The sequence below is a fragment of the Gopherus evgoodei genome, chromosome 1, assembly GCF_007399415.2.
Source record: "Gopherus evgoodei ecotype Sinaloan lineage chromosome 1, rGopEvg1_v1.p, whole genome shotgun sequence".
Classification (NCBI taxonomy): Eukaryota; Metazoa; Chordata; order Testudines; family Testudinidae; genus Gopherus; species Gopherus evgoodei.
Genome location: NC_044322.1, coordinates 281,472,025 through 281,499,462, shown reverse-complemented (window position 1 = coordinate 281,499,462; position 27,438 = coordinate 281,472,025). Strand labels below are relative to the sequence as shown.

Below are 27,438 nucleotides of genomic sequence, written 5' to 3'. Positions count from 1 at the left end.
AAAAGCCAAGAGCCGTTTGGCCTACCTGATTTTATGGGGACGTGGAGCACAGAGGGGAGATTGACAGGTGGCTGGTTCTATTGGTGGCACAGAACCCTCAGACTGTGGCTTCCCTCCCATAAAAAAGGGGAGGAGAGATTCTTGCTTGCTGGGAATCCCCAAAAATAACACCAAACCCTAAAACCTATGAAGTGCTAAACTGCCATTCTGTTTGCACCATAATAGGCAGCGATCTGGTGTACAGGTAGATCAATATCCACAGGTCTTGGCCATTCCCCAAACTGCCTCTGATATTTAGAGGAAATATCTAAAAGCCCAAAGCTCTCAAATAGGGGGTAGAGCTCAACACCACAAGGCAGGAGAACCAAAGACTCCATGAAGTCCATGACAATCAATTTATGTGGAAGATGCTCAGTACTTGCAGTGGTAGAATAGCAATATAAAAGCATCAACTGTAGCCCCTGAAAGATCAGTGTAAACTTGTAAGCAGTTAACTTCACACAGCGCACAGTCAACTTGTGGAACTCCTTACCTGAGGAGGTGTGAACGCTAGGACTATAAGTGTTTAAAAGAGAACTGGATAAATTCATGGAGGTAAAGTCCATTAATGGCTACTAGCCAGGATGGGTAAGGAATGGTGTCCCCTAGCCTCTGTCTGTCAGAGGGTGGAGATGGATGGCAGGAGAGAGATCACTTGATCATTACCTGTTAGGTTCACTCCCTCTGGGACACCTGGCATTGGGCCACTGTCAGTAGACAGATAGTGGGCTAGGTGGACCTTTGGTCTGACCCAGTATGGCCATTCTTATGTATTGTAACTGTTTCCAGATAAGGGACTATAGAGTGAAAAAAACATGAAAATATTGCACTAAGGCTTAATCTATACTCAAGATATTCTAATAAAGAGTAACTTTCTACATGTTTTGTATGGTTTTTGAAGATAAAGATCTATTTTATAATAGCAATGTGTTATAATATTCAATCAAGGATATAAGGAACTAACCCTAGTAAAAAATGTTAGTCCATACAGTGTTTTATTGAGGTATAATTTTCCAAGAGCTGAGGTAATTTGCATAAGTTTCGATGAAAAAAACACTTCACACCAACTTAAACTAATCATTACAATTTTGGCATTAGCTACAATTGGTGGGGAAACGTTCAGTTTTTTAGGCAATGAGGAAGAGGTGAAATTCTCTGTTAATACTAGTTAGAAATAATGGAGGGACTAAGTATGGCAGGTGTAGCTCCTACAGACACATCCAGATTTAAATATTCTCCAGTTGTGTTTTACGCAACATGTTTTGCTCAGCTAACTATGGTGCTTTATTCATGGGTGCTAGAGATTACTGAAGGAATGCTACCTTTCCAAGGAGCTAGGCTCACTTTTTCCAGTGTCTTTGTATGCTGTTTGGCAAGATAAATCTTTTGGTAGCTAAAGACATTTCCCCCATAGTTTAGCAGCCCAATTAACACTTTAGGTTTAGCATCTCAGTTGTAAAAGGGTGCATGTAAAATAGGTAACTTTCAGTTTATCTCCTAGCCATCATTTCTGGCTCTATTAAATTTTGCTATCACTAATACACTGGCATGTGAGCTAAGCACATATGCTATTGTTTTCCTTGGGACACTTCACAAAAAACAGTAATATATATTTTTTCCTTTACTATAGCTCCATGGGCACTACTGGGGAGAATAGTGACTAAGGGTGGGAGCCACTAAGGCACTTGGCTGTGGCAATGCTGAGCAATTACAATGCCTAATGTTAGTACCTAGAAAATCATAACACAGATCCACAAAAGCCAGCATGGTCGATACGGAGTTAGCCCCTAGGAGCTGCTGACCAGCTGGGTATATCTAAGCCCATCTGCTCTTAGAGATAGGCACTGCTTTGCAATCCACAAAAGGGGAACTTGCTGCCTGGAGGCAGCTGGCTTAGGTGCCTAAGCAACTTCTTGAGGGAAATGAGTAGGTGCCTGCCTCACTCCCACCAAAACAGCTACTGCTGGTGGTAGCTACCTTAAAGTTTTAGGTGGTTAGGGCATTTGTCTGGGATGTGAGCAACCCAAGTTCAATTCCCTCCCTCTCTGCCAATATTTATCCACAGTGGAACAATCACTGGCTGGATCAGCCAGTAAGAATGGGAATGAGTTTGTAAACCAGGAGTTAGGGCACCGAACTGGGAGACAGAGTCCAGCCCCCCTGCTCCAGTCATTCATTCTTTATTTACGCATAGTGGAACAATAACGAGAGAGATGAGGGAGCAGCTCCATCACATAATCCCAAGCTCTTAGAGCATCAGAAGGTAGGAAACTCCCTGTTCACATCCTTCTCCTCAGACAGAATGGAGGACTGAGCCTGGGTCTCTCCCATCTCACACGTGCTCTAACCCCTAGGTTACAGTTATCAGGTGGGCACTATCACCCTCCTCCTCCCTCTTCCCCCCCATTTTTGAATCTGATAGGTGGCCTCTGACAAATGCCCCATAGTCTTATTTTGTGAATTGCTCAGGGGCTTAAGCAGCAGATGGACACACCTGTGTGCATGTTCAAAGGCTGAAACATGGGCATCTACAGGGTTCAGCAGCAGTTTTGTAGATCTGAGCCTAGCTTCTTATCTATCACTTGAAGGACATCCAGGGAAAAAAAATCCCTACCCCAATGAAGAAAAGTTCTGTTATTACTGACATTAATAGATGCTTCTTTGTTAGTGGCACCTTCATATTCTGTGAAGAATAAGACTGATTCCCACAGACCAAATCATAATGCTAATAAAATTATACTATAAAAATGTACACATGTAGAAAGTTAACAAAAAAAAAATACATCAGCTGTCCATTGGAAAATAATTTTTTCTAAACCAAATCAGATTATCAAAATATAAAAACAGAACTGAAAAACAGCCTGAGTAAGAGTTAAAAATTCAAAATTTAAAAAAGTTGTAAAGCAATTCTAGGGTACTTTGAAAGTTACCTACTATCATATAAATTTATACTAACACAAGAGCGCTTACTTTAGCTAATACAAAAGTGTATAAACATAATGTACATTGATTCACAAGTTAAAAAATACAATTTGAACTTGCATTTTCTCTTTAAAAATACACATAAGTTGACAAGTCAAACTTTACTGTACACAGTAAATTGACTTTGGATTAGCTGCTACTGTTTTTCATTTGAACAGTCGACAAATTCAGTACACTGCTGGTTTTCAGATGGTGAGCTAGGAAATGATATTCGACAGTGCCTGTTTGCCTGAGTAACTCGCTGGCTGTAAAACAAGATGTAGGCTTGAGCCTTGCATACTTCTTCCATAGTGGCACATGTTGAGTATGGAATCATTGCAGTGTGCCCAGAATCCTAGAATGAAGTAACAGACCATTGTAAAATAACCAAAATATTTATGTAAAATACTTGTACTTTACAGGTGACAAGTATCTGCTACCATTTGTTAAAAACACAAAACTGGCAAATGTTTGTGGTTTTATCTTTTCATTTTGGGTGGAGAATAAGCACATAGTTTTAAAGAGAAACAATTGTCTATCACATACTTTGTAAGGAATGTTTCTGCTGTATACACCACCTGATTATATTTGTCTAATCAGGAAAAAAATCTTATAAATTGAAACTATTAGCTTTAATTTTATTGACCACCTATATTGTTATAGTTCTTTTCGCACTGGTGGGTCTGGTTAGTAAAATCTTGGTCCATTTTATTTTAAGAAAGTAAAGATCCTGTTTGTGGCTACATTGATTCAACTAAAGGAAACGAGAATTGCAGTGTTCGGGGGGGGGGATATATTTCTGATTTAAATTGCTTGTCTGTACCTCCTTCTGAATTATAGCAATAGGCAGTGTAGTGCCCTGAACCAAATCCTTTCCCATGATGCATAATCACAGCAGACAAGTCATAGATAAAGCAGTCAGGTAAGAGGGACTTTAGGACTCCCTGGCAGCAATAAGGCTCCATATTTAATATCTGATCAAAGGCTAACGGTGTTACTCTCAATCTTCTCACGATGATTGCGGCCTGACCACACTGGAAAAATATCAAAATTAAAGAATAATGTGAATATTATTCAGTTGATTTGATTTCTGAAGGTAGTTTAATAGATTATTTTAGTGAGTCTATGCACATACAAATTCTGCATAGTTAGAATTCTGAGCTACTAAACCATCTCACCTGCTAGTGCTTCTGTACTAAATGTTCATGCTAACGTATATCCCTCAAAAGCTCCCCCTTAACTAATCTCTTTCATTTCCCCTTCATTTCAACGATCATAGAGAAAAATCCTTTACATATGGCTTCTCACCTACACTATCTGCTGCTCTCAGCCTCCAAAATATTCCTCCTCCACATTTGCCTGCTCTCGTGTGTTCACTAGTCATCCAAGCTGAAAGACACTGGATATAATTATAAAAAAAAATATTTAAAATCACAAAAATGATGCAGAAGCTGCAGAGACTTCTTTATTATAGATATGACTCTATACAGTAAAAGTGAAAACATCACCCCAGGGGCTGGTTCCCACTCTCATTTATCTCCTTATTCAGGAGTCACTCTGTCTCCCTGGCTGAACTAAGATCACGTACAGGTGCAATCTCTTCTCCCTAGCTGCTCATATTAGCACACTTTACCAGATTTAGATAGGGGGGTTTAAAAAATGCTACTGAAGCTGCAGGTTATACAATCACCCTGGTGGGTTGCATGCAAACCTCAGACTGTGCACTAGTGAATAACACAATAATCTATTTTAAATAAAGTTGGTTGATATGATCTCTCAACATATTTAGTAAAGTCGCATGGTACCATTTGTCCACAACTCAAAACAATGAACCGTAGGCTGTTGTTTTCTCAAGATATCAGAGATACTTCATGAAACTCTGTACATACAGGTATCCACAAAAGTCTCTTTTTCAAATAGAGAAAATTGATTCTTTTGTCTCAAACTGGGTAAGTGTTCAAGATTCAGGATAGGTTTTTAATTCTACTGACTTTTGTTATTGGGAAGTAGCAGGAATAAAAATCTCACTTCTCTGCCTGTGAGATGCATTCTAACAATATTTTATTTACCAGGAAGAAACGGGTTTCCAGAAATTGTTTTTGCTTATACTATTGAGCTTAAGGGCATTCTCAAGGAAGATAATTTAGAGGGATTTCTCAAAAACTGATTTTGTTCACCCACTGAATGAGCCCAGAGGATTAGTGACTATTGGAACAAGGAGGAATATACTATTCAAAGAGAGTTTGCAACATTTCTAAGTTGCGTATAGCACTGCTTACCTGAACCGTTTAAGATGTAGTCTCAGAACTTGAGGTAGTCGACACACCATAAGCTGTTTCTGGGCTTCTGTAAGCATAACTGGTTTGGAAGAAAATTTCCTACGTTTTGCTGTGACCAAACACACACAATGAAATAAGTGCTAAATTTTAAAAAACTACCACTAACAAAAAAAGCCCTTGAACACAGCTTTGAAAATTTGTTGTCAAATATGCTTGTTTTATTTTAAGATTTATTGACCCCATGATTTAGAGTATTTAGATAATGTAACAAGGGCTACTGAATATATGAATATATCGTCAGTTTAATAAGAAAGCATTTTGGAATCCATTTGGCAACGATTATTTTATGATTACTGGGCATGCAAAATGCCTCTTTTTTGGTACATATCTGGATTATTCATCTGAATGTTGAAAAATATACAAATACTTCAGCTATTTTCATCAGGACTAAGTGCGGACAGTCTGTTAATTTAATAACGTGTCAAACTTATTTCAACAGGTTTCTTTTGTCTCTTCTTGGAGACCACCTTCTAATGAAAAACAACAGTAGTTGGTATGATGACCTAATCTGAGCTCTTAAACCCACTTTCAAACCTACTTTTGATGCACTGAATCAAAAGAGCGATTTTTCTATACTACTTCCTTTCACAATTAAAGAAACAGTCTTATGCTTTACTTATATGACAGATACTTTTAAAATTTGTCTTGCTTTCCTTTTAATTGCTGTTTTCCTTTTCTTACACTTTTAATGCCTATATTAATTTATATTTTATGTGGAGAACATATGCATGAGTACATACTGCCTTTACTCACTGTTGCACTGATCACACGCATATATCTTTCCTTCTAAAGCTTCCGTCTCTGTAAACTTGGCCAACATTTCTGTCAGCAGGCATGGATACTGAGAAGCCATTTCCTTCCCATTGCAATGATACCTCTCAGGAAATTCCAGCGACAGATCCCAGAAGGATTCTATAGTATTTGATTTATTGTCACACGCAAGACACGTAACCTGTTAAGCAAAATATTAAGTTAGTCTCTAACATCCAAAAGCCTGCTTCTCTACACGTGTCTCTTAATGTAGCTCTGAGAACAGTATGTGAATTTGGATCACAGCTGCAAATATATACAGTAGAAGAAATATTTTAACTAGAAACAAAAAAATTACCTGTAACTTTCTTTGAAGCAGCATGTCCACCACTGTATTACACTAAGGTGTTTGATATCTTTCTCTTCTGTGAACTAGAAGTAGTTTCAAAATGATCTGTCTGAGATTGCTCAAGAGAAGGAAGAACAGTCCCCGAGATTTCTTTCTAGACAAATACTTACAAAGCAATAACTAACATGAATAATATATTAATACAGAGGTCAGCAACCTTTCAGAAGTGGTGTGCCGAGTCTTCATTTATTCACTCTAATTTAAGGTTTCGTGTGCCAGTAATACATTTTAACGTTTTTAGAAGGTCTCTCTCTCTAAGTCTATTATAACTAAACTATTGTTGTATGTAAAGAAAATAATTTTTAAAAAATGTTTAAGAAGCGTCATTTAAAATTAAATTAAAATGCAGAGCCCCCCGAACTCATGGCCAGGAGTCAGGCAGTGTGAGTGCTACTGAAAACCAGCTCGTGTGCCGCCTTCGGCATGCGTGCCATAGGTTGCCTACCCCTGTATTAATATATAGTTTTATTGAAAGGAAAATAGTTTTTTTTTTTTTAAATCACATTCTTCTTATTTTGGAAATCTTGTATGGAAGGCATGGGTTAGTAGACATGCTTCTTCAATTTAACAGGTAAAAGATTTTTTTTTTCTTTCAGTAAGTACAACCACCTGTCACACTAAAGGAAAAAGGACAGCCATTAAGATAGATTAGCTATAATAAAAATATGGTGAACTGAAATGAGTATTTGCCTGGAAAAATGGAAGATAAGGCATCAAGGAAAATATAATTAATTTTACAGATATTTAATGGAAAGGAAGGGACTTAAAAAGCTGTATTTTTTTTTTTTTTTTTTAAGAACTAGAATAATATAACAGACAAATTACAGATAGGCTTGCAATACAGTCAGAAAAGCCAACGTCAATTTGAGCTGCATTTGGAGAGGTACTACATCATGCAGCATCAGAGTCCTTCTCTATAATCCTTTCATATACAGCATGCAAGTGGATTCCCTGTGGACCAGTTTGGAGGATTCTGGGCCTGAAGCAGTAGCAAGACTGCATTTGGAACATAACAGATATAATTCAAGACACTCTGTAACACGAAAACAGGGCCAACCAATAGGTTTGTTTCACACCTTCAATAAAGGCCAAAAAGACACATCTGGAAATAAATCGTCTAGTTTTCCCAAGAGGTATTCCTACCCCTTGGTTTTCCACATGGTTAAAGTACAAGTAACCCACTCACAGGACTATTTACAAATAAGATGTAAGAACCTTCCAAATAATCAGACTAATAAACACCCAGGGGAAAAGCCTCTCAATATTTATAAATATTCAGAAATCTCTAACTACAGCAGCTCTAAACCAGTCATTGTTTTGTGGAGGCTAAATATTTTGGAGAAATCAATGGACAAGATCCTGACGGGTAGGTGGGCCCATATGAATAGCTTCCACACTACTTCCAATACAGGATACAACCCTATTATAATAAAATGATTAACATCGTTCCCAAATTATGGAGTTTACAGAATTCAAACAAAATAGGTTCTGTAAATGTAGATTTACAGACTCAGAACATAATATTTTGCTCCAGTGACATGCAAATCCCACACACTTGAAAACTTGTTGAGGTCTGTAACTGAAACTAACTAGGACTAAAAGCCAAAACAGTGGTTGATTAGTTCAATTATTTATTATCCACATAAATACATCCTTCCTATTTGGTTGTTTCCATAATGTATAGCTAACGTGAAAATATGGTGATAAAAATCAATCACAGAAACAACTGAGGGACCTGAATATTTATTATATCAACATGATACCATAGACAAAAATGCTCAAACAGCACCCAGTTACAGAAATCGCAGGCTGTGTCATCTACATCACTGACATTCAGAAATGTGGAAATTCAGCCCATGTGCCCAAAAGCTCCCTTTTTTCCATGATGGCTTGGCTCACAATCTTTCCCAATGTGCTCTACTAGTATCTGACCCTTTAAATCTAACACAACCATTTGCAGCCCTACACTTCAGGGAGAGGGTGTGAATGCGGAGTCGTCGCTATCCTGCACAGTTTGTGTACAACAGAGCACACTGAAGAAGTGCCCCATTATCTTCACTCAGTTTGTCATCATGTCTGAATTCCATTGTGATGGTTTTTGCTTCTAATGCAGGTTGCAATTCCCTCGCTTCCTGAGCCTCGTGTTGTTTTTGCCTTGCTATCTTTAGCTCATTCCCAGAACACAACACAGCCTCATCATGTATGAAAAAGGGCAAATATTAAAACTATTTTTCAAAATAAGTCTTCCAGCAGAATTTTATAGGTGATAATTTGCTCACAATTGAATAGTCATGACTTTACCTTTAGTAGCACGCACTGATGGTTAATAAAAAAACAAAACAAAACTCTGAAAAAGGTTTGTCAAAGATCATTACTGTGTTGGGGACCATTTTTGTTCAGTATGTCCTTTCACACAGCTGAGCGCAAGCTTAAGCTTTGCTGCAGTGCTGCATTTTTTTCAGTCTTAGGGAACATGGGTTTTAAAATACTAAAACAAAAAATGCATATTAAAGGACACTATAACTTGAAACATTGCCATTCCTTCTGAAATCAGCTATTTCATGCATGGCATTCTTTAGAGCAAATACAAAACGTTACTAGTATCCAGTAATAAGTGGCTGAGCTATGTGTTAGCCAGCTCGTGTGTGTATTCGATTTTTTTTTTTTGGTGCATGGCACAGACCACAGAAGGTTCCCAGCAACTTTAATGTCCAAAAAACCCATAACCATTTTATTCTTGGAAAAGAAAATTTTATTCTTTGTGGAGAGTGAGGAAATTTACGTTTTAAGTTACTCTGGCTGGAGCTCATTCAGCTATACAGGCGAGTCTCATCTTACACGGGGGTTCTGTTCAACGGTTAGCGCGTAAAGCGAAAACTGCGTATAGTGAAACACCCATTGAGTTGAATAGCGGGTAGAATCGCCCCTGCACTACAGGTGCAGTTTTTATATTATTTTTCTCTTTTTTTCCCTGTTTTTGCCAACCGCGCAAAGCTGAATCCGCGCATGTTTAAGATGTGACTTGCCTGTACACTTCATAAATGCCAAAGTCTGCCAATGTCTAAAGCAGCATTTCTCAAATGCAGCCACCAGGGGATTTTCCTGCAGCCATGATGGCCTCCTGGGTAGAGACAGGAGAGGGGGAAAAGCAGCAGGCCCTCCCTGCAGCACCAAGGGGTTTAGGGGGTGGGCTTCAGCACTCCTCTCCCCCCAGTAACCATGGGACTCCAGAGGCAGGCTTCAGTCTCCCTTCCACCCCCACAGGGATCCAGCTCTGGGTTTCAGCACAGTGCAGCAGGGCTGGCCTTGCCAGGCAGTGACCAAGAACCAAGGAGCAGGGTGAGCCTGGGGTGCAAGGCTACAGAAGGGAGCTTGGGGCAATGTGGTGGGGGGAGCAGCAGGCTCAGGAGGGTGATGATGAGCCCGGGAGGATGATGGAGAATCAGAGGAGACAGCAGGGACTGGGGGCACCAAAATACAACTGTCTGTTATTTTTATTATTGAGTCTGCAAAAAAAAAACCAACCCAAAAACCCTACATAAATAAATTACAATGATTTGGACATGTATATGTGCATATTTATTTGTTTTTCTTTAACAACTTTAAGTCTTTTAGGAAAATTTGTCAGAGTGGCCATAAGCAAGAGTTGGTGGCCACACTGAGGTCACCAAACTTTTTGTTGTGAGAACCCCCTGGTCTAAAGCCATAAACTATCAGTAATTCAGAATGAAAAAGGAATCAGAGTCTAGACCTGGCCACAGTTTAGGTGATTTTTTTTTGTCTTTGAGCATAATTACAGCATAAATACAGACTAAAACTTGTTGTACAAACAGGTGTTTGTTAGAGCAAATGCTTATCTAATTGATGTATTACATGAAGGATTTACTGAAAATGAATGCACAAGGTAAAGTTGTGGGCTCTGGATGAGATGCACAAATAAGAGTAAGAATGCAAGCAGTTTTAGCAAGTTCTGGAGTTTTAAATTCAGCATGTTCTCCTGTCCATCTGTGGCCAGTTTTTAAGTTGTTCTGCAGAGGACAATGAGTCCTGTACGGTTGTTCTAGTACCAATCCTGGCCCAGCAGAAGCACAGCTCAACTGAAGCAACCTCACTGAGTTTTATCCCCTCCCTCTTGTCAGGAAGCAGCAGCGAGTCATTCTGTGTAGAAACCTTTCTATTCAAGGTCCTTGTATGTAAGCAGTTCTTCATTCCATAGGCTCTTCATATAAACAACTGAGTGAATCTGATCCGTGTAGGCCAGTTCCTCGACTGATGCAGAGCCCCACTGACTTCAATGGCACATCACATAAGCATAGCTCCACAATATACCCATGACAACATTAATTTTTTTTCTCCTATGTAGGTTTCATGTGTTAGTGAAAATATATGGCACAAATGCACAGCCAGTGAGTAATAGTTTTTCAGAAATATGTAGTTTACTGAAGAGTATATAATTAAGTTAGAGAGACAAGGTGGGTGAGGTAATAGATTTATTGGACTAACTTCTATTGGTGAGAGAGACAAGCTCTGGAGCTCTCACAGAGCTCTTCAGGTCTGGAAAACTAACCTGAAGTGTCACTGCTAAATACAAAATGTGAACAGGTTGTTTAGCATAAGTCATTAATACATATTTCGAGGGACCATTCAAGGTGAAGTGGCCCCTTAACACCCCTCCTCTCCTGTGGAGTAGGGGAGAGGAGAGAGAGAACACAAGGGGCACAAAGGGCTGTTGGTCAGTTACAGATTATTGCAATAAACCATAATCCAGTGTCTATTCAATCCATAATTTTTAATGTCTAATAAAGGTATCAATTTAAGCTCCCAGGCTTGTCTTTTCAGCTCTGTATAAGCTTGAAAGCTTGTCTCTCGCCAACAGAAGTTAGTCCAATAAAAGATATTACCTCATCTGCCTTGTCTCTCTAATATCCTGGGACCAACATAATTATATGCAATGTTCTAACTAAGTTAATCACTGTGGAGTTTAAAAATTGAAGAAACAGAGTAAGATTGACAAGTATATTTACCTTTTTCTGATACAGTTCAGCAGTATATCTGGCTATTTTATTGAGAGAAACAGTATAATTTTATAACGTATGGGATGAGTATGCATGATAGCAAAGGGGATGAGATTTTACTCCAAGTAAGGCAGTGGGTCTCAAACTTTTTTACTGGTGACCCCTTTCACACAGCAAGCCTGAGTATGACCCCTCTAATAAACTAAACATTTGTTTATATTTAACACCACTATAAATGCTGGTGGCAAGCGGAGTCTGGGGTGGAGGTTGACAGCTCGCGACCCCCTGAGGAGTCCCGAGCCCCCGTTTGAGAACCCCTAAGGTAAGGGTTTGGTTAGTGGCAGGAGTGTGTCATGTTTTATTGCACTATTAAGAGTTTTGACTTTTAAAAATATATAACTAGAATATAGTAAGGAAAAATTAATGAAGATGTATTGTAGAAAATGTTTGTTACAGTTTTGTTTACATTAATTTACATACATGGATAGCCAATCCAGAGTGATAAGTGAGATTACAGTTCAGTGAATATCAGGCAAAGTAAGCACGTGACAAAATGTTTCCCTGTTACATAGTCTGAGAGTTCCTGTTGCACTGGCTCCACCTTGAACATTCAATCATATCTCGAAACAAAGAAATTACATACAACGGGTTATGTATGAATGGCTGGGGAAAAAAATGGTCACTTTACATATGAAGAGATGAAGACCTCTCTGAAAAAAGTGAGGCGGCAGAGATGACATCTAGAGTGGCAATTAAATCAAAGGCTGCTTGCTATGTCTGAGGAGTTTGCTTGTGGAAAGCAGACAATTAGCCTTGCAGTCCTTTTCCACATAAGTGAATTTTAATGTGTAGAATGTACTGTCATGAGATCATCTTGAATCTAGTGGCCGAATCTGGCAGATAGGGCAGCCCCTTAAAAAAGCAGCAAGGTGGTTGCAGACTTATTCTGACAGGCAGTCACCTCAAGAATACTATTAAATCTAGCTATGGTGGAGGAAAGCAAGCTGTTACCACACTGCTATGGGAAAAGTTGGTCAAAGATCCATCTTCCCCCTTCTCTGTGCAACAGACGAGAAGGGCAGACCTTGACGGTGGCTATCCTAGTCTCCTTCACAGCAACACGGTCGCTCCTCTTTTTTACTTTCATTGTTGGGTTTAATGCTATGAGAGCACACAGGTGACTACACAAACTTTAAATATAAAGAAAATAAAAATAAGAGTAATCTGTGATAGGGCTACAATGTTTTGTTTTGAGGGAATGGGAGGAGGAAAAGACTGCCAGAGCTCAGCCAGTGTATAGAATTCTGCCCTGTTGCTGCCCATACTGAACTTGTTCAGTTCATTCAGAACTTGGCTGCAGGGATCTAACGCCTGTATCTTTCACACATTCAATTAACTTTTTTTAAAAAAATTGCAAAGTGGATTGTTGTCTGCTTCCCCAGTTGCATGATGCTTGCAAACAAGCAAACTCCACAGAAGTAGCAAGCAGCTGTGATTCAATTACTATTTATAGATTAAGTTAAATGTCACCTAATGGAGAAATATACCTAGCTTGAAAGTTGACAGGAGATATTTTTGAGAATCGGTAGACACCCTGCTCCCCTATAAAAACCCCAGAGACTCACACCAAGAGGTAGAAATTAATGTGTGGAGTGGTAGACTAATATATTATGATCATAAACACTCTTGCTGTCTATCTCAAGTCCTGCTATTTTGTGAAATGACATATCCAATCCAGGCTATCATAAAACCCTGATTTCCATAGGCAAGATTGTATGCTAGCCATCCTCCCTCCCTCCTGCAAAGTTCTCCCCTTAAATTCATAGCACGGTACTTAGAACATTTCAACATTGTTCACTCTGTGTTATACTCCTTTTGTGTCTGTTTAGATTCCAAACTCTTTGGGAGCACAGACTGCTTACTACTCTTTATTTGTACAGCACATAACAATGGAGCCCCATTCATGGTTGGTCCTTAGGCACTACCATAATAAACATGAAAAACTACACTGAAGTGTCTCATTTTTTTAAATTAATTTCCACACAGAGACATCTAAAGATTTAATTCCTGCTGGTATCATATTTGGTAAGTGAAACACTGATACATCAGAAGCAAAGTAATACTAGCTACAACTAGTTTTTCATTAAATTCTAAAATAACTATTTTTAATCAATGATAAATATTTCGTTAATCAATGATAAATATTCTCATTTGGAACAGGCTTATATATAATTATTTTCATGTACTTAAAGTGCTTATTACAAATAATTTTAAACTTGCTGTATTTCTCTGATTTAACTTTGTTACAAAATCAAATTACTTAGAAGCATTAGGTAAGATTTAACATTTGTTTAATTGTTTTGTAACATGTGCCAGTTCACCAGTCATACTTAGCAACATTCATTTTCTTGTGAGAAGTGGTCACATGACCTTTAAAGGTGATTTGCAAAGGGGGGAGACCACCATCACTGGTAAATTGGTGAAATGTAACAAGAATCAAGAGTGAAAGTGCAGCAATTGAGAGGATAAGGGATTTTTAGTTAGACTTAACATTTTGTTAATAGCAATGGAGTTTCAATTATTAATTTTGGATAAGGGATCACTTTCAGAGAGAGTCAAATATACTGCTCCACACATTCCTTCAGTTAAGATGACAGAACTCACAAACATGTTCTGACACTATCAAAAGGTCCTCTAGTGTGGAAGATTACTTTTGAAATTTGATTCAAATTAGGTTTCAGAATTGAAACCCCAATTCAGATGACTGTTTCAGTTCACATATCTTAGAACTATTGTTTCAGCTGGTTTTACAAACAAGCTTCAATTTGCTTTTGACCCTTTCACACCAGAAGAGTAGGTGTTTTTGTTTTTTCTAAAAGGAAAGCTTAGATTCTGCCACCAAATTCTGTGGTTGTGAAACAGCAGAAGACAAAGGGTTCTCACAATTAGACCCTTTCCTTGGAGGACACCACCGTCAGCTCCAGAAGCTTGGTTCCATCTCTGATGGAACTGGAGGATTCTCGTACTGAAGGTTTCACATGGAAGAGGAATGGGGATCAGTAAGTCCACTCAAATCTAAGGATACCTCCAAACCCAAAAATCTAGGGCGTTCATGTTCTACCACTACACAAAAGATACAATCTTTCTCCTTGAAGCTGATTCAACTGTGTTGTATCTGCAGTCCCCTTACTACTAGGGGGTTTCTTCTACATTATGTCCTCTGTATCAACCGCTAGTTAGTGGTCAACAACTCACTTTATACCTTTGTAGTACACCAAGACCAATATATTTTAGAATTTCTTTTAATGTAAAAGAAGTGACAAGCTTTGAAAACTCCCAGAACTCGTTAGTTAAATGTTAAAATCCCCACAAGGTGGTCTATCCCACCGCTCCTCAGCTATCAACTATTAAACATTTAATTAATAAGGGCTTCAAGAAAGAAAGCCGTGAAGCTAAAAGCTGACTTTCAAGAAACACAAAATGTTACATTTCCTAGAAATTAGGAAGTCTAAATTAGTTGACAGTTGAGCAATCTCAACTGCCAGATGTGTTCTGTTGCTACTAAATTCAACAAAATGACCATAGAATACAAAGCTACATGTAAGTGCTAAGGCTGATGTAACCTCTCACTTCAGGAGCAGGAGTGTAATGGTAACTGGTTATTTATCATGGCACACTGGCTTTCCTGAAAAGTCCTTTGTTTTGTTCCACTTTGGTTTGTTTTTCCAAATAGCTGACAGCTAGGTAGCACAATGAGTTACTGCAACAGGTTTTGAAACCCGATGTTCAGAAATAAAACACCAAAATAAGTTTAGAGGAGGGCTTTTTTGGTTGAGATTTGTCAAGATTTACAAACACAAAAGGTGAAGAATACTGGTTTTCCAAATTACTTTGTACACGCTTATCTATGATAAGTGAGATTACAGTTCAGTGAATATGAGTGATGCTTTGTTACCACCCTTTTTCCATGTGCTATCTTCATGTTCTCAGGCTCAACTGTTCAAATATCCACATAAGCAAACTCTGTCAGGCACTTGTCTAACTGAGGACACATGGAATCTTAAGTGGGGAATAGTACGGAGATGTGTTAGAAGTAGAAACCAAAAGTCCATATACACATTTGTAAACAGACATGTTTACCAACCATATATTTTGTATAGGGTGAAATTATCAGACTTCAATCAAAAGTACATTAAAACAAGCGATTTTGTAATGATGCTCAAAGTAGTAAAGGATTCCACCATTCTCAAGTTTTCTCTTGAGCCTCATTTCGTTCCCCGCCCCCCCCGCCCAAGGGGATAAAAACTATATCATTGTGATGGGATTTTTCATCATATGTACCTTCTGTTCAGTAAAGATTTTGCTATTCCCATCCCCAAATGCAGGAGGCTGTGACTGTTTTCTTGCCACTGGCCTCCTTTATAAAGGAAAAGGCAGTAGTGGTACTGTTTAAGATTTTGCAACTGTCTACCCTCTGCAGAACCCTGAAAATTATACCACCAAATGGCACCTGCAAGGAGGTTCATAATCCAAAGCCAGCCTCAATCTTGCAAGTAAAAATGATTATATATATTGAACGTTTTCCTGTAACAGACCTAATGCCAGGTCTTCAGTTTTTGTATTACTACTGCATTAGTATTACTATTTTGTTTAAGGGTGTGATTTTTTTTAAAACCCAATGTGATGTCAGAGCAACCCTGTTATAAAGATGCCATATAATAGTGTATCTTATTTACCTTCACTTATGGGAATTAAGCTATACCAGTACAAGTACTTACACACGTATATAAACTATGCTCACACTGTTCCGGGGGAGGGGAGGGAGAGGAAAGGACTATATATAAATCAGCATCCTCTCCTGTGTGTAGAATCCATACTTGCAATCACTTCTATACTAAGGAGTTTCCAGATCATGTCCAACCCATTTATTATAATAGAACAAATTTTCCAAGTTGGCACCTGTCATATGAACACAGAAATTGTCATAATTGACCAGACCAAGAGCTTATCTAGTCCAATATCCTTTCTCCATCTGTGGCCAACCAGACACTGCAGAGAAGTGTAAAATCTCTACAGTAGACAATTATGAACCAATATGCCCTTCAGAGAAGTTTCTTACCAACTCCATCAGTTAGTGGCTGACCTATGTCCTTATGTATAAGTTACATATTCCATAACCCTAAAGTAACTAGATAGTAAATGTTTAAGATTTTAAAAGAGGATTAAACTTCTTGCCTCAATAATATGTTGTAAGAGTGGATTCTACAATATAATATGTAAAAATATTTCAACCCATCATTGAAGTTTATTTTTTAGTTTTTAATTAGGCACTTCTTTTCAATGAGAGGGTAATTAGGAGTTCTCAAATTATCTTCTTTATATTATTGTACAAACCTCTCTCACATCTCTTTTCAATTCATCATCTCAATTAAGTAATCCTACTCTTTTCCCCTCAACTCTTTAATCCTTTAAATGTGTACTGTACATCACTGATCAGTCTCCTTTCAGTGATTTGTCAATATTAAGAGGTTTTTTTTAAATCATAAAGACATACCTGACTTAAAAGCTGTCCATGAAAAATGGTATTGACCACATTCAGAACCTGTTTGATAAGTTTCCTTTGAGAAGTGGGGATAAGAGCTGGGTATCTGGTCCCAGTTGTCTCCAGTTCCTGTTGTACTTTATCCAAAAGTTCACAGAGGAATTCCTGAGCATCTTGTTGGGCATAACCTCGGAAGGCTGGGATTAGTCTCCACACAGAATGGAGCATGGCAAAAGGAGACACCAATGCCCACTTGCCAGACCACATAACTTGGAACAGAGTATGTAGCTCATGACACAGAGAAATGTGCTTTGAGCTTGGCTCCCTGGGCTGAATAAGCTCCATATTTCTACTTTTTGATGCCCCTCCACTTAGTCCGGATGATAAACTAGGTTGTCTCATAGAAGATGATCCTTTTACCTTCACTTGGTTCTCATTCACACAAAACGCAGAACCAGTAATTGGAGGGTGCTTAGTAGAAGATCTTGTTTTTTCATTGACTGCTGTTGCCAGCAACTCCTGAGTTTGGTTCAGATCAAGCTTTAAAAAACATTCCCGAAAAATAAGCAAATGACTCAATACTTGCAGAATAGAGTTCATATAGCATGTATTTCCCAAATTTCTCAGGCCGGTTACACCAGGAGTCACTGTAGGCCTTCGCTTAATTGGAGAATCACCAATTTTTTTCAATCTTACGTCATCTGAGGTAGAAGTTACTTTCAGCTCTGCAGGAGAGGACAAATTTTGTGCTAATTTTTGAACACAGGGTGATACTTTCGAGGATATTTGATTTTGTAAACGAGAACTCTTCCTTGGAGGCATTTTTTCCATCTCTACTTTCAACTGACGCTTTCGCTCTTGTCTTCTTTTCCTAGCTTTGTCCCTTCTTTCCTCTGCCTCCTCCTGGCGCCTCTCTTCTTCCACAACTCTTTTCCCACTAGGTGTTAGCTCAAACCATGATCTGAACACTTTGCCCATTAATGCACGCCTTCTGTGCCATAGCGCTGTGAACATGCGGTCTTCATTTCGAAGCAAGGCTTGGGCACCACCGTGTGTAAGGTAAGAGTCATCACTCGTACCCACAGATCGCAAAGTCCTGCCGCTACGGGTAGTACAGTCATAGTTTTGACTCTTGATTGCACTTAATGTACTTCGCAATAGTTTTAAGTCACCAGTTGCATTATCATTAAGAACATAGTCATCACAAAGGTAACAGAAAACATACAGCTCATTCACTTCCAATGACACTGGATGACTACTTTCCTGAAAGTGCTTTAGTGCATGTTCTTCAATGTATCTTCCACATGCAACATGCGAACAGCTAAGGCATGCCCAGACAGATTCTGTAGTATTGCAGTCCACGCAATGCCATTTTTGAGGGTTCAGGATAGAATGGTCTTGGGCTAGCCGAAGTCGTCCTATGTGCTTACACTTATCCATTATTAATACTGAAATACTGGAGAAATACTAGAGAAACATGTTATCCAAACTATTTTCTGTCCATGACATTCTGACCTGCAAACTAAAGGGGAAAAAAATAAGTTCAGCTTCACATACAATGTAAGTCAAAAGTAAGTTAATACATCTTTGGCAATAAAATTATTTGGGTTAGTTTTAAAAGAGCACTGATGTACTATTCTGTAATCAGAGTCACAATCAACAACCTTGTTACCAGTTTTAGCAGAGAGGTCCATGACTGAATGGGCACGAGGACTGAACTACTCATGCCACTAGTACCTTCTGTATCCTGGCTGAGGCATGTTAATAACATAAACCTGTTGCGCTGGTTTAATTAAAGGTGTTATTCTAAATTATTTCTGTTAAACCAGTATAACTCTGTATGAACACCTATCTGTTCAAACTCAGCATATATTGGTTTAGCTTACATTAGTAAATGTACAGGTGCAAGCTAAACTGATAAGTTTTAAATTAACAAGAATGTCCACACAGAAAAGTTGTACCAGTTTAGCTAAATCGGTTCAGAATCCAAAGTTGTACCAGTTTAGCTAAATCGGTTCAGAATCACACCTTTCACCTAACACCAGTTTAGCTAACTGTGTTTCGACAAGCCCATAATGAACAGAAGTTTACACCATCACTGATCTCGCTAGTCTCTATATGGTAGATAAAACAGACTTCAGTTTCTAGGGTCATTGTGGCATCTTTGACAATATTACATAACTAGCTGGTGACCTCTCCCAGAATAAGCAAGCTTAGTCCTACTGTACCTCCTTTCCTGTCCCATGAGAACCTAATTGTAGAGGCCTGATCAAAATATGAGGTTGCACCAGTTTAACTAAAGATGTCCTTTTAAACAGATTTCCAATAAGTGCAATTGTGCCTGGATGCTTAAAGGAACTTAAATCTGGTTTATATTGTTTTAGCTTGTTCCTGTAAATAGATATATCCAGTTTTAAGGTTGTCCACATAGGGGTTTGCACTGGTTTAACTAAATCAGTGCAAGATAGCATGCAGACAAGCCTTAAGTGAGAAGATTGACAAATGGGAGGACTGCTTCCCTCCCCTTTATTCTTTTCCCACCCTTAATCCTTCACAATAAAGCCAGTCAATATCTTAAATTTGAACGCAAGTGCTGTTGCCCAGGATGCCACTAACAAAAAGGGCTAGATGGGACATAGTACTAATATCACTCAGCAAATTAACTTTTCTAAGTCTTGTATCAATGTGTACTTATCTGAGAATCCCTAAGCACTTTTCAAGCATTAAATGTGGATGCACGCCAGGCTGTGCCAAAAAAGGGACGTGCTAGTACAAATTTCTAGTGTGGACTAGGCCAAAGCCTCACAACACACTAGAGGGACAGAGGTAAACATTTTGCAAGTGATCAAACTGAAATACAGAGATATTAACAATGATAGAGCTGGAATAGAACCCACAAATTTGGACTCCTACTTAAATTATGAGTTGTTCTTCCATTTTTGCAAATTACTTCAGTATATTCAAACAGAAATTCATTTCTAATCAGGCCAATCCATTCTAATGTCCATTAGGCAATCCAATGTTTTCTAATGTCCATTAGGCAATCCAATGTTTATATCATAGCAAATGTTAAATGACAGTGAATGAAGGGGGTGAGAAGTGACAGCTGCTTATGAAAGCAGCTTCTGCTTACACACACACAAACTAAAGAAAAGGATTTTGTTTACCCACCATTTTCAACTAAACAAGGCCACATTACTCTGTTTTTTTTAATATTTGACAGTGTGAATATGATTCTTTAAATATTAATTTTTAGGTAGCAAAATAAAACTATTGAATAGTTTATAAGCTGACACTAACATCTAACTAAGACAACATATGTATTTGGTTTGGCTTTTTTAAAAAATAAATTAAATACCAGAGAAAAAGTCTGCAGATGAACCAATGGTGCTGAAATGATTTAAGCACAAATGATTTGATGCCTCCACATGCTAATCATCCTAATTCAGTTTGTTTTGCCCTGTAGTCGTATTAGTGCTGACCTAAACAGTTTCAGTTGCAATGCATTCAGGCTACCTATTCCATAATTACCAGATCACGTGCCAGAAGCAGCGTATCCTGAGAGTACATTCAGAGAGTCTGAAGATACGGCTGGGCTGTTGGACACTAATGAAGACTAACTGAATCATTTCATTTTGTCTGCATTTACATTGATACTACTACTCCTGCTGAAAGCTAGACTATTTTAGAGTAGTTAGACTACTTGAAAGCTATTAACAATGTTTGTACATGTATTTATCCTCACAACACCCTGGTGATAGAGAAGTAGTATTCTCCCCATTTTACAGATGGAAACTGGGGCAGAGACTTGCCCAAGGACACACAGGATGCTTGTGGCAGAGCAGGAGATTGTATCCAGGTCTCCAGCTAGTGTCATCACCACTGACCAGCCTCTCTCTCAGGGCTTAGTAACTTATGACTGGAAATAATCCTTTGTATTTAACTCAAACATTCAGTTCACCTTAATTCCTCATGAGATAACTAATGAAAAATGCTACAAGATAACCCATTAACCTCAGTGATTAGATAGTAAAATTTGAAAGTCAGCATTCACATTTTGGTAACGTATAATTCTGAGACAAATTTTCATTTTAATTTCCATATAAGTGCTTAGAGTCAATACTATCTATGTACAGGGAAGTTAAATATCCCTAAGACTATTTCAGGTGCAATAATTAAAAAAAAAGAAATCACCAGACGGCTAACCCCATTCTTCCTCTCTTCCCCCCAGTCTGAAAGGCATGCTTTACCAAGTGTGTCGCACTTATTTTATGTCAATATTGTATAATGAAGTTCAACTAATGGCACACAGCACTACTGCCACTCAGTTATACTCTTACACTATGCTGGCAATCATTCACATGTAACATTGCAACTGCACAATTTCCAGTAAATTTAGTTTTTGTTTTACAGAGTTTCTACCTAAAGAGCTTTTACACAGAACTACAACACATTGCAGCATAGTGTTCTTTGGTTTAATTATAAAAATTACTGTAGTATTTACCAAACAGCAGGATTTTGCTACAGGGCAGTTAGGTAACTAAATAAAACAGTAACAGTTGCTGTCTGTTCTCATTACTTAACCTGCCTGCTTGACAAGCAGATTACTTATCAATAAGTTTACTTATATCTAAATATAACATCTGCATAGTAAAGTCTAAATATTTAATGAAAACTCTTTGGAATAAACTTTGTATTATGATTTTCAAACTGAAGAATTTAATCCTCAAAGCTAGAATCATCATCAGAGATGCACCACTATTCTTTTATATGGGGTGCACACCTGATGCAATGAGATAAGTGTATGAAAATGAGGGATTTTAAAAATCAGTTGCATACTGATAAAATTCTTATGTTATGGGTCAAATATTAATACTTAAGGAAAATACCTACTTAAGGATATTGTAAGAATTAGTTACTATACATGTTTTGAAAATAAGTACTACGAACAGGTGCTTTTACAGACTACTGAAAGCTGTATGCACATGCATGCTCCCACATTTCTCCTTCCCAAAGCTCCATAAGCCAGCAGGGAGTGTTCCCATTGGATAGAGGAAGAACACTTAAGCTCAGACTACCCTATGTCTGGTCTGAGAATAACACTCCCCCAAAAGCTCTTATCAATCAGAAGGAACCGATAGGAAATGAGGACTCCTTGATGTGGGTCAGAACAATGAGGGGTTGCTGATTTTGGTTAGGATACAATATTTTGGTTAGACAACAATGTTTAAATGGGGAAGTGATTTTGTCTTCTCTTTAATATTAGAGCTGGCAGGGAAGTCTGACAATGGCATTTTCCTTTGGAAAGCAAAATGATCCATGGGAACACACTGATTTCAAAGAATCTGTCACTGGAAACTTGTCTGGTTTCTGCTAGCTCACCTACCCGCTGGGAAGCCAGGACAAAGATTAGAGAGGAACAGAGTTGTTCAGATTATTATTACAGCTGTTATAAATGTAACTACCAAGCCTCTGAACACCTGAACATTCACTAAAAATACTTTATATAACTAAAGCTTAATCGTGCCACCCCTACCCAGACCTCAATTGGGCAAGATACTTCAGTATGTACTTAACTTTAAGCTCATGAATAGTCAATGGAACTATTCATGCTTAAAGTTAAGCACATGCTGAATTGAGGGCACAAGTAGTTACACTGACTTCAGAGGAATTTCTTGGGTAATTAAGACCAGTGCGATCAAACCTTTAATATGTAGAGCAGGGATCTAAAACCTTTGGCACGTGACCCTGCAGTAACCCTGCAGGATCCGCTGGTAGGCCATGATGTTTGTTTACCTGCAGCGTCCGCAGGCTCGATCAATCGCAGCTTCCACTGGCCACGCACGGTTTGCTGTTCCAGGCCAATGAAGGCTGCAGGAAGCGGTGGCCAACACATCCGCATCGCTTCGTGCAGCCCCCATGGGCCTGGAACGGCAAACTGCAGCCAGTGGGAGCTGCAATCGGCCAAACCTGCAGACACTGCAGGTAAACAAACTGTCCTGGCCCGCCAGTGGATTTCCCTGATGGGCTGCGTGCCAAAGGTTGCTGATCCCTGATGTAGATTAATAGAACCAGACTATGAAGCTTAAGGTGACATTGCTTTAAAATTGCCATATGGGTATAAAGACCAACAGGAGCCAAGAGTACACTTTTGTACAGCATTGAGGGAACTCAGAACAAAAAACAAAATTGTTAGTGCACTAAATGAATTTGTTTATAAGGAAAGACTTGAAGTGCTGTATAGTATGTATAGCTTGGTGCTAAGCAAGTTTTTATTTTAAACAAATACTTGTATAGCATTTACATTATTTAGGATAACACATGGGATGAAATGAAGAATGGGAAGACATTATCAGGAGCTACTTCCTTATAATGTTATCTATTAGACTGTAGAATAGTCTCAAGTAAAAACAAATAATGGAAGTCACATAACTTAAGACACTTATGTCAAGGGTGGGCAAAACACTAAGTCAAAGTACCTAAGGGAAAAATCTGGAACTGGAAAGATGGATTAGAAAGACTAATAGGATCACAGAAGAGACCTCTGAGAGAGCCTGCAGCTCTTTTCTCTAGTAGCTGGAGCGGGGAGGATGAAGCAGCCTATTTGTGTCATTTAAACTTTACAAGTTTAAATTCCCTAAAACCAAGTTATTTAGTACCTCCTTGTGTGTAGTGTCTTGCCCTGTTGTCCTCCCTCACCACTCAGTTCTCTGTGCACGGGAAAAAGAAATGTTAATTAGTTGACCAGCACTTCAGAGACCAAATTCTCCCTTTTGCCATTAGCACTCAGAACTGAGCAGAAGGAATGAGCAAAGTAACAGAGGAGATAATGACAACACAGTCAGACAACTAAAAAGTTTTTAGCTAAAACTTGTGGGAGAATTCAGCTCTACAGAACCTTCTCTTCCTCGAGCTTCACTGGCAGAAAAGTGAGTGTATCAAGGACTCATATTTTCTTCACTAACAAAAGTTCAGAAGTATTGACTTTAACATTGATAAAATAAAGCTTTGCATTATAGAACAATTTCTATTTAAAATGTTATTTAGTCCTACTAGTAGGAGAGATGAAAAGGTTTGTAATTAAAGGGGCAGTCAAATTTGGTCTAAAATTTACATTTGGTTAAAAATTGTCTTTTTAAAGCCAAAAAACTCTTTACTCAGTCTTTTAAATTCACATTAAAAAAAAACAAAAACAAACACTTCCCCAGTCACTAAAATCTGAACCTGGTAGCACTAACATAGTGAAAGTGAAACCAACAACTGACTCCATTGATTTGTTTTGTCCAAGCCAAGTGAAATGCAAGCATAAAATACTGACATTAGATTTTAAAATATCAGTTGTAATAATCTGTTACTGAGCACATAAAAAAAAAATCACACAGTTCACTTCCTTAAGTGTCCCTTTAACACTTTGGGTCCTAAACTGATTGACAGAATTCACTGAACTGGTTTCCATGTTATCCAAATCCAGAAAATCTGCAAGAAGTTATGTCTGTGCATAAGCGAAGCCTTAATTTTGTTATGCTAATAAATCCCACAGAAAATAGTAATATTTAAAAAAACTATTAGAAGCATTTTCCCATTGACATCAAAGCAACCTATTACACTGCTCAGGGTGTCCCTATTTCCTAGTTATTCTGCACCCAGTCAGATCTGGATTTAGCAACTAGTTATCAATCCTTATGGTTTTTTGCCTGCTAGGAAGTTTGTACTGTTTTCCAGAAGTGATGCAACTGAATAAACTCTAGTGTAGTTCTCTATTATGTCAGCGACACTGGAACAGCCAAACATTACAGACATGTGGGCAAAAGAGTCCTACTTATTGCAAATAGTTGTAAAATTACTTCAGTTACAGAGACTTCATGATGAACAAGTGTTTAAATTGGAACAAGAAACCGTTTTCATTCCAATTTTACAGAAGAGTGAAGTGCCTCTAATGAATTTGGATACCTTTCATAGCAAATAGAAACAGATGTACAAACTTGACTGTTCCAATGATAAATTAAAAACAGCAGTTATACATGTGATTTTTCTGATAAGTACCTTAATGTTTCTACAGAGCCTTGTCCCAATTCTGATGGGGGCTTTGAGTACTACCATAATAAAGAAAAGTCAATCAGACCCAGTTAGTGCACACAATACTTGAGGCAAGAGCAGCAGTATTTCACTGACTGTTCTTTTGTCATATCAAATAAGTGACCTGGTTCCGCTCAGTGAAGTAAGTAATGAAGAAACCTTTTTGCAACAGAGTTGATTGTTAATTGATTGTTAATTGATTGTTCAGACTGAACATAAAGAAAACGGTAGGATGCACCAGAAACAACAGATTTGCTTTGTGAACCATTTTAGGCCACTGTATTGTTTCTTGCTTATCTGCATTTAATTGCAGTTCCTGGCTGACTCATTAGCAAATTTTCTAGTTCACAATATTCCTTGAGAGTCCCTCCCCCACAAAGGTACTTTTTTGAAACTCTCTCAAATGAAACTCAGCATTCAGGGCCTTAGCAAAGGGGTTTCCAGCCCCAACGATGTCAGTTACTTAGGCGCAACAAAAGAATTCAAGTGTGAGGCCCGAAGGTTGCACTTGGCTGCTTGTTCCACAAAGCTTCCCCCGAACGCATTTATACCCAGAAACGTGAAGGCTTGGAGACAAGCTCGGCACCTGAAGTGACCTACACGAGCGCAGTGCATTTTGCCTTGGAAAAAAGGAAGGACAGTTTGAGAGAGACGGGCAGCGTGTCGGCCTCGCCTTTACTGCTCCCATGACCCGGACTTTTCAGTAATCACAAAATCTGTGCAACCTGCCTGCCTCTGCGGCAACCAGCTGGCAGCCGGCTGCCCTGAGCGAGCGCAGCGCCCGGCCCGGGGCTCGCAGCACTGAGACAGACAGAAGTCGCGAGCGCTGTTTCATACAGAGCCCGCGGCCGAGTCCCGGGAGGCTCCCGAGGTGAGAGGCGGGCAGAGCTCCCCCGGCAGCAGCGCCCTTCCCGCCCCCCCCCGCGGGGCTGCAGCGCCCGGGAGTCCCCCGGGACATCCCCCGGCACCGAGTTTCTCCCGAGCCTACAACGGCCGGGCTGGGGGCGACGGGAAGCGGACAGAGCCAGGGTGCCCCCCTCCGCCATGAGGAGCAGCTCCCAGCCCAGCCAGGCGGCGAGGGGCTCCCGCCTCCGCGGGGCGGCGCAGGGAGAAGCTCGCTCCGCGCTGTCCCTCCAGAAGCGCCAGCTCCGTGACCCCCGCCCGGCCCCGGGGGCGGCTCTCACCCACCTGGGCTGGGAGCCCGGCCCCGCCGCCCGCTTACATCCCGCCCTGCGCTGCGCTGCCCCGCGGGGGGCGGCTCAGCCGCGCCGAGCCCCGCGCCCGAGCTCACCGCCAGCCGCCGCCATCTTGTGCGCCCGCCTGCGCGGCCACCCGCGGCCGCTGGACAACGTCAGCGCGGCTGGGAGCCTGCCCCAGTCCCGGGGCCACCCCGCCTGCCCGGCCCTGGCGACGGGCCCCGCCTGCCCCGCGGCGCCCAATGGGAACCGGCCCAGCGAGCGCCCCCCGCCGTGGGGAGGGGCGTTGGGGCAGGCTCAGGGCTGGGAGGAAGCGTTCAGCCTGTTGCCTTGTCCTACCTGTGTGTGTGCGGGTGTGTCTGTGAATCTGGGGAAGGGAAGTGTCTGTCTGTGGGACTGTGTGTGTTTGTGGCACTGGGGTGTCTGCCCGTGGGTGTGAGTGTGTGTCTGTCTCTTTGTTTCTGTTGGTCTGTCTGTCTGTCTCTGGGTGTGTCTCACAGCTTAAAAACCCCAAGGGGGCAGAATTGTGAGATGAGTTTCTCATGAAACCTACACAGAAGATACCCCAAACCTATTATTTTGTATAGCATTGAAACAAACGGCACAGGGAGCTGGCAGGCCCTAGAGATCCCCTATCCATCTACCCATCCCGTACGCATCAGGAAGGTGTGCAGGGCTTGTGGGGTGGGATTGGAAAAAAACTGTGTTGCACTTATATGTATACGATTGTATGCAATATAATGTGTCATTGTAATCATATTTACCAGTTTATGTTGTAATCGTATTTATCATTTATTATTTGCATTGTGGTAGCTGCCAGAGGCCCCAGTCAGAATCATTGTGCCAGGCATTCTACAAACACGTAGACTACATGGTGCCTACCTACCCCAAGAAGCTAATAAGAGTATGTCTACAATACTCGTGTATATTAGGTGCAATGTAACTGAAACCAGAAATACCCTGAGTGACTAAGGCAATTAAAGTAGGAAACTGGGAAAAATACCAGTAATAAGCCTATCTGGTTGTGTTAGGTAATAAAGCAAGTCCTCACTCACCTCTCCAACACCCGAGGTTGTGCGGAGTTGGAATATGGGCCCCACAATTCTGTCAG

At 39.8% G+C, this 27,438-nt stretch overlaps 1 protein-coding gene across 1 annotated transcript; it reads right to left on the bottom strand.

The window, feature by feature from the left end:
- Positions 1-742: 742 nt before the first annotated feature.
- USP44 (ubiquitin specific peptidase 44) lies at positions 743-26,498 on the bottom strand. The gene is given in 8 exon segments (XM_030548516.1): positions 743-3,313; positions 3,315-3,355; positions 3,824-3,986; positions 3,988-4,033; positions 5,280-5,388; positions 6,093-6,291; positions 17,068-18,577; positions 26,423-26,498. Coding segments are annotated over 7 exon segments (2,142 nt in total). The 5' UTR covers positions 18,496-18,577; positions 26,423-26,498; the 3' UTR covers positions 743-3,157.
- Between the last annotated feature and the right edge of the window lie 940 nt (positions 26,499-27,438).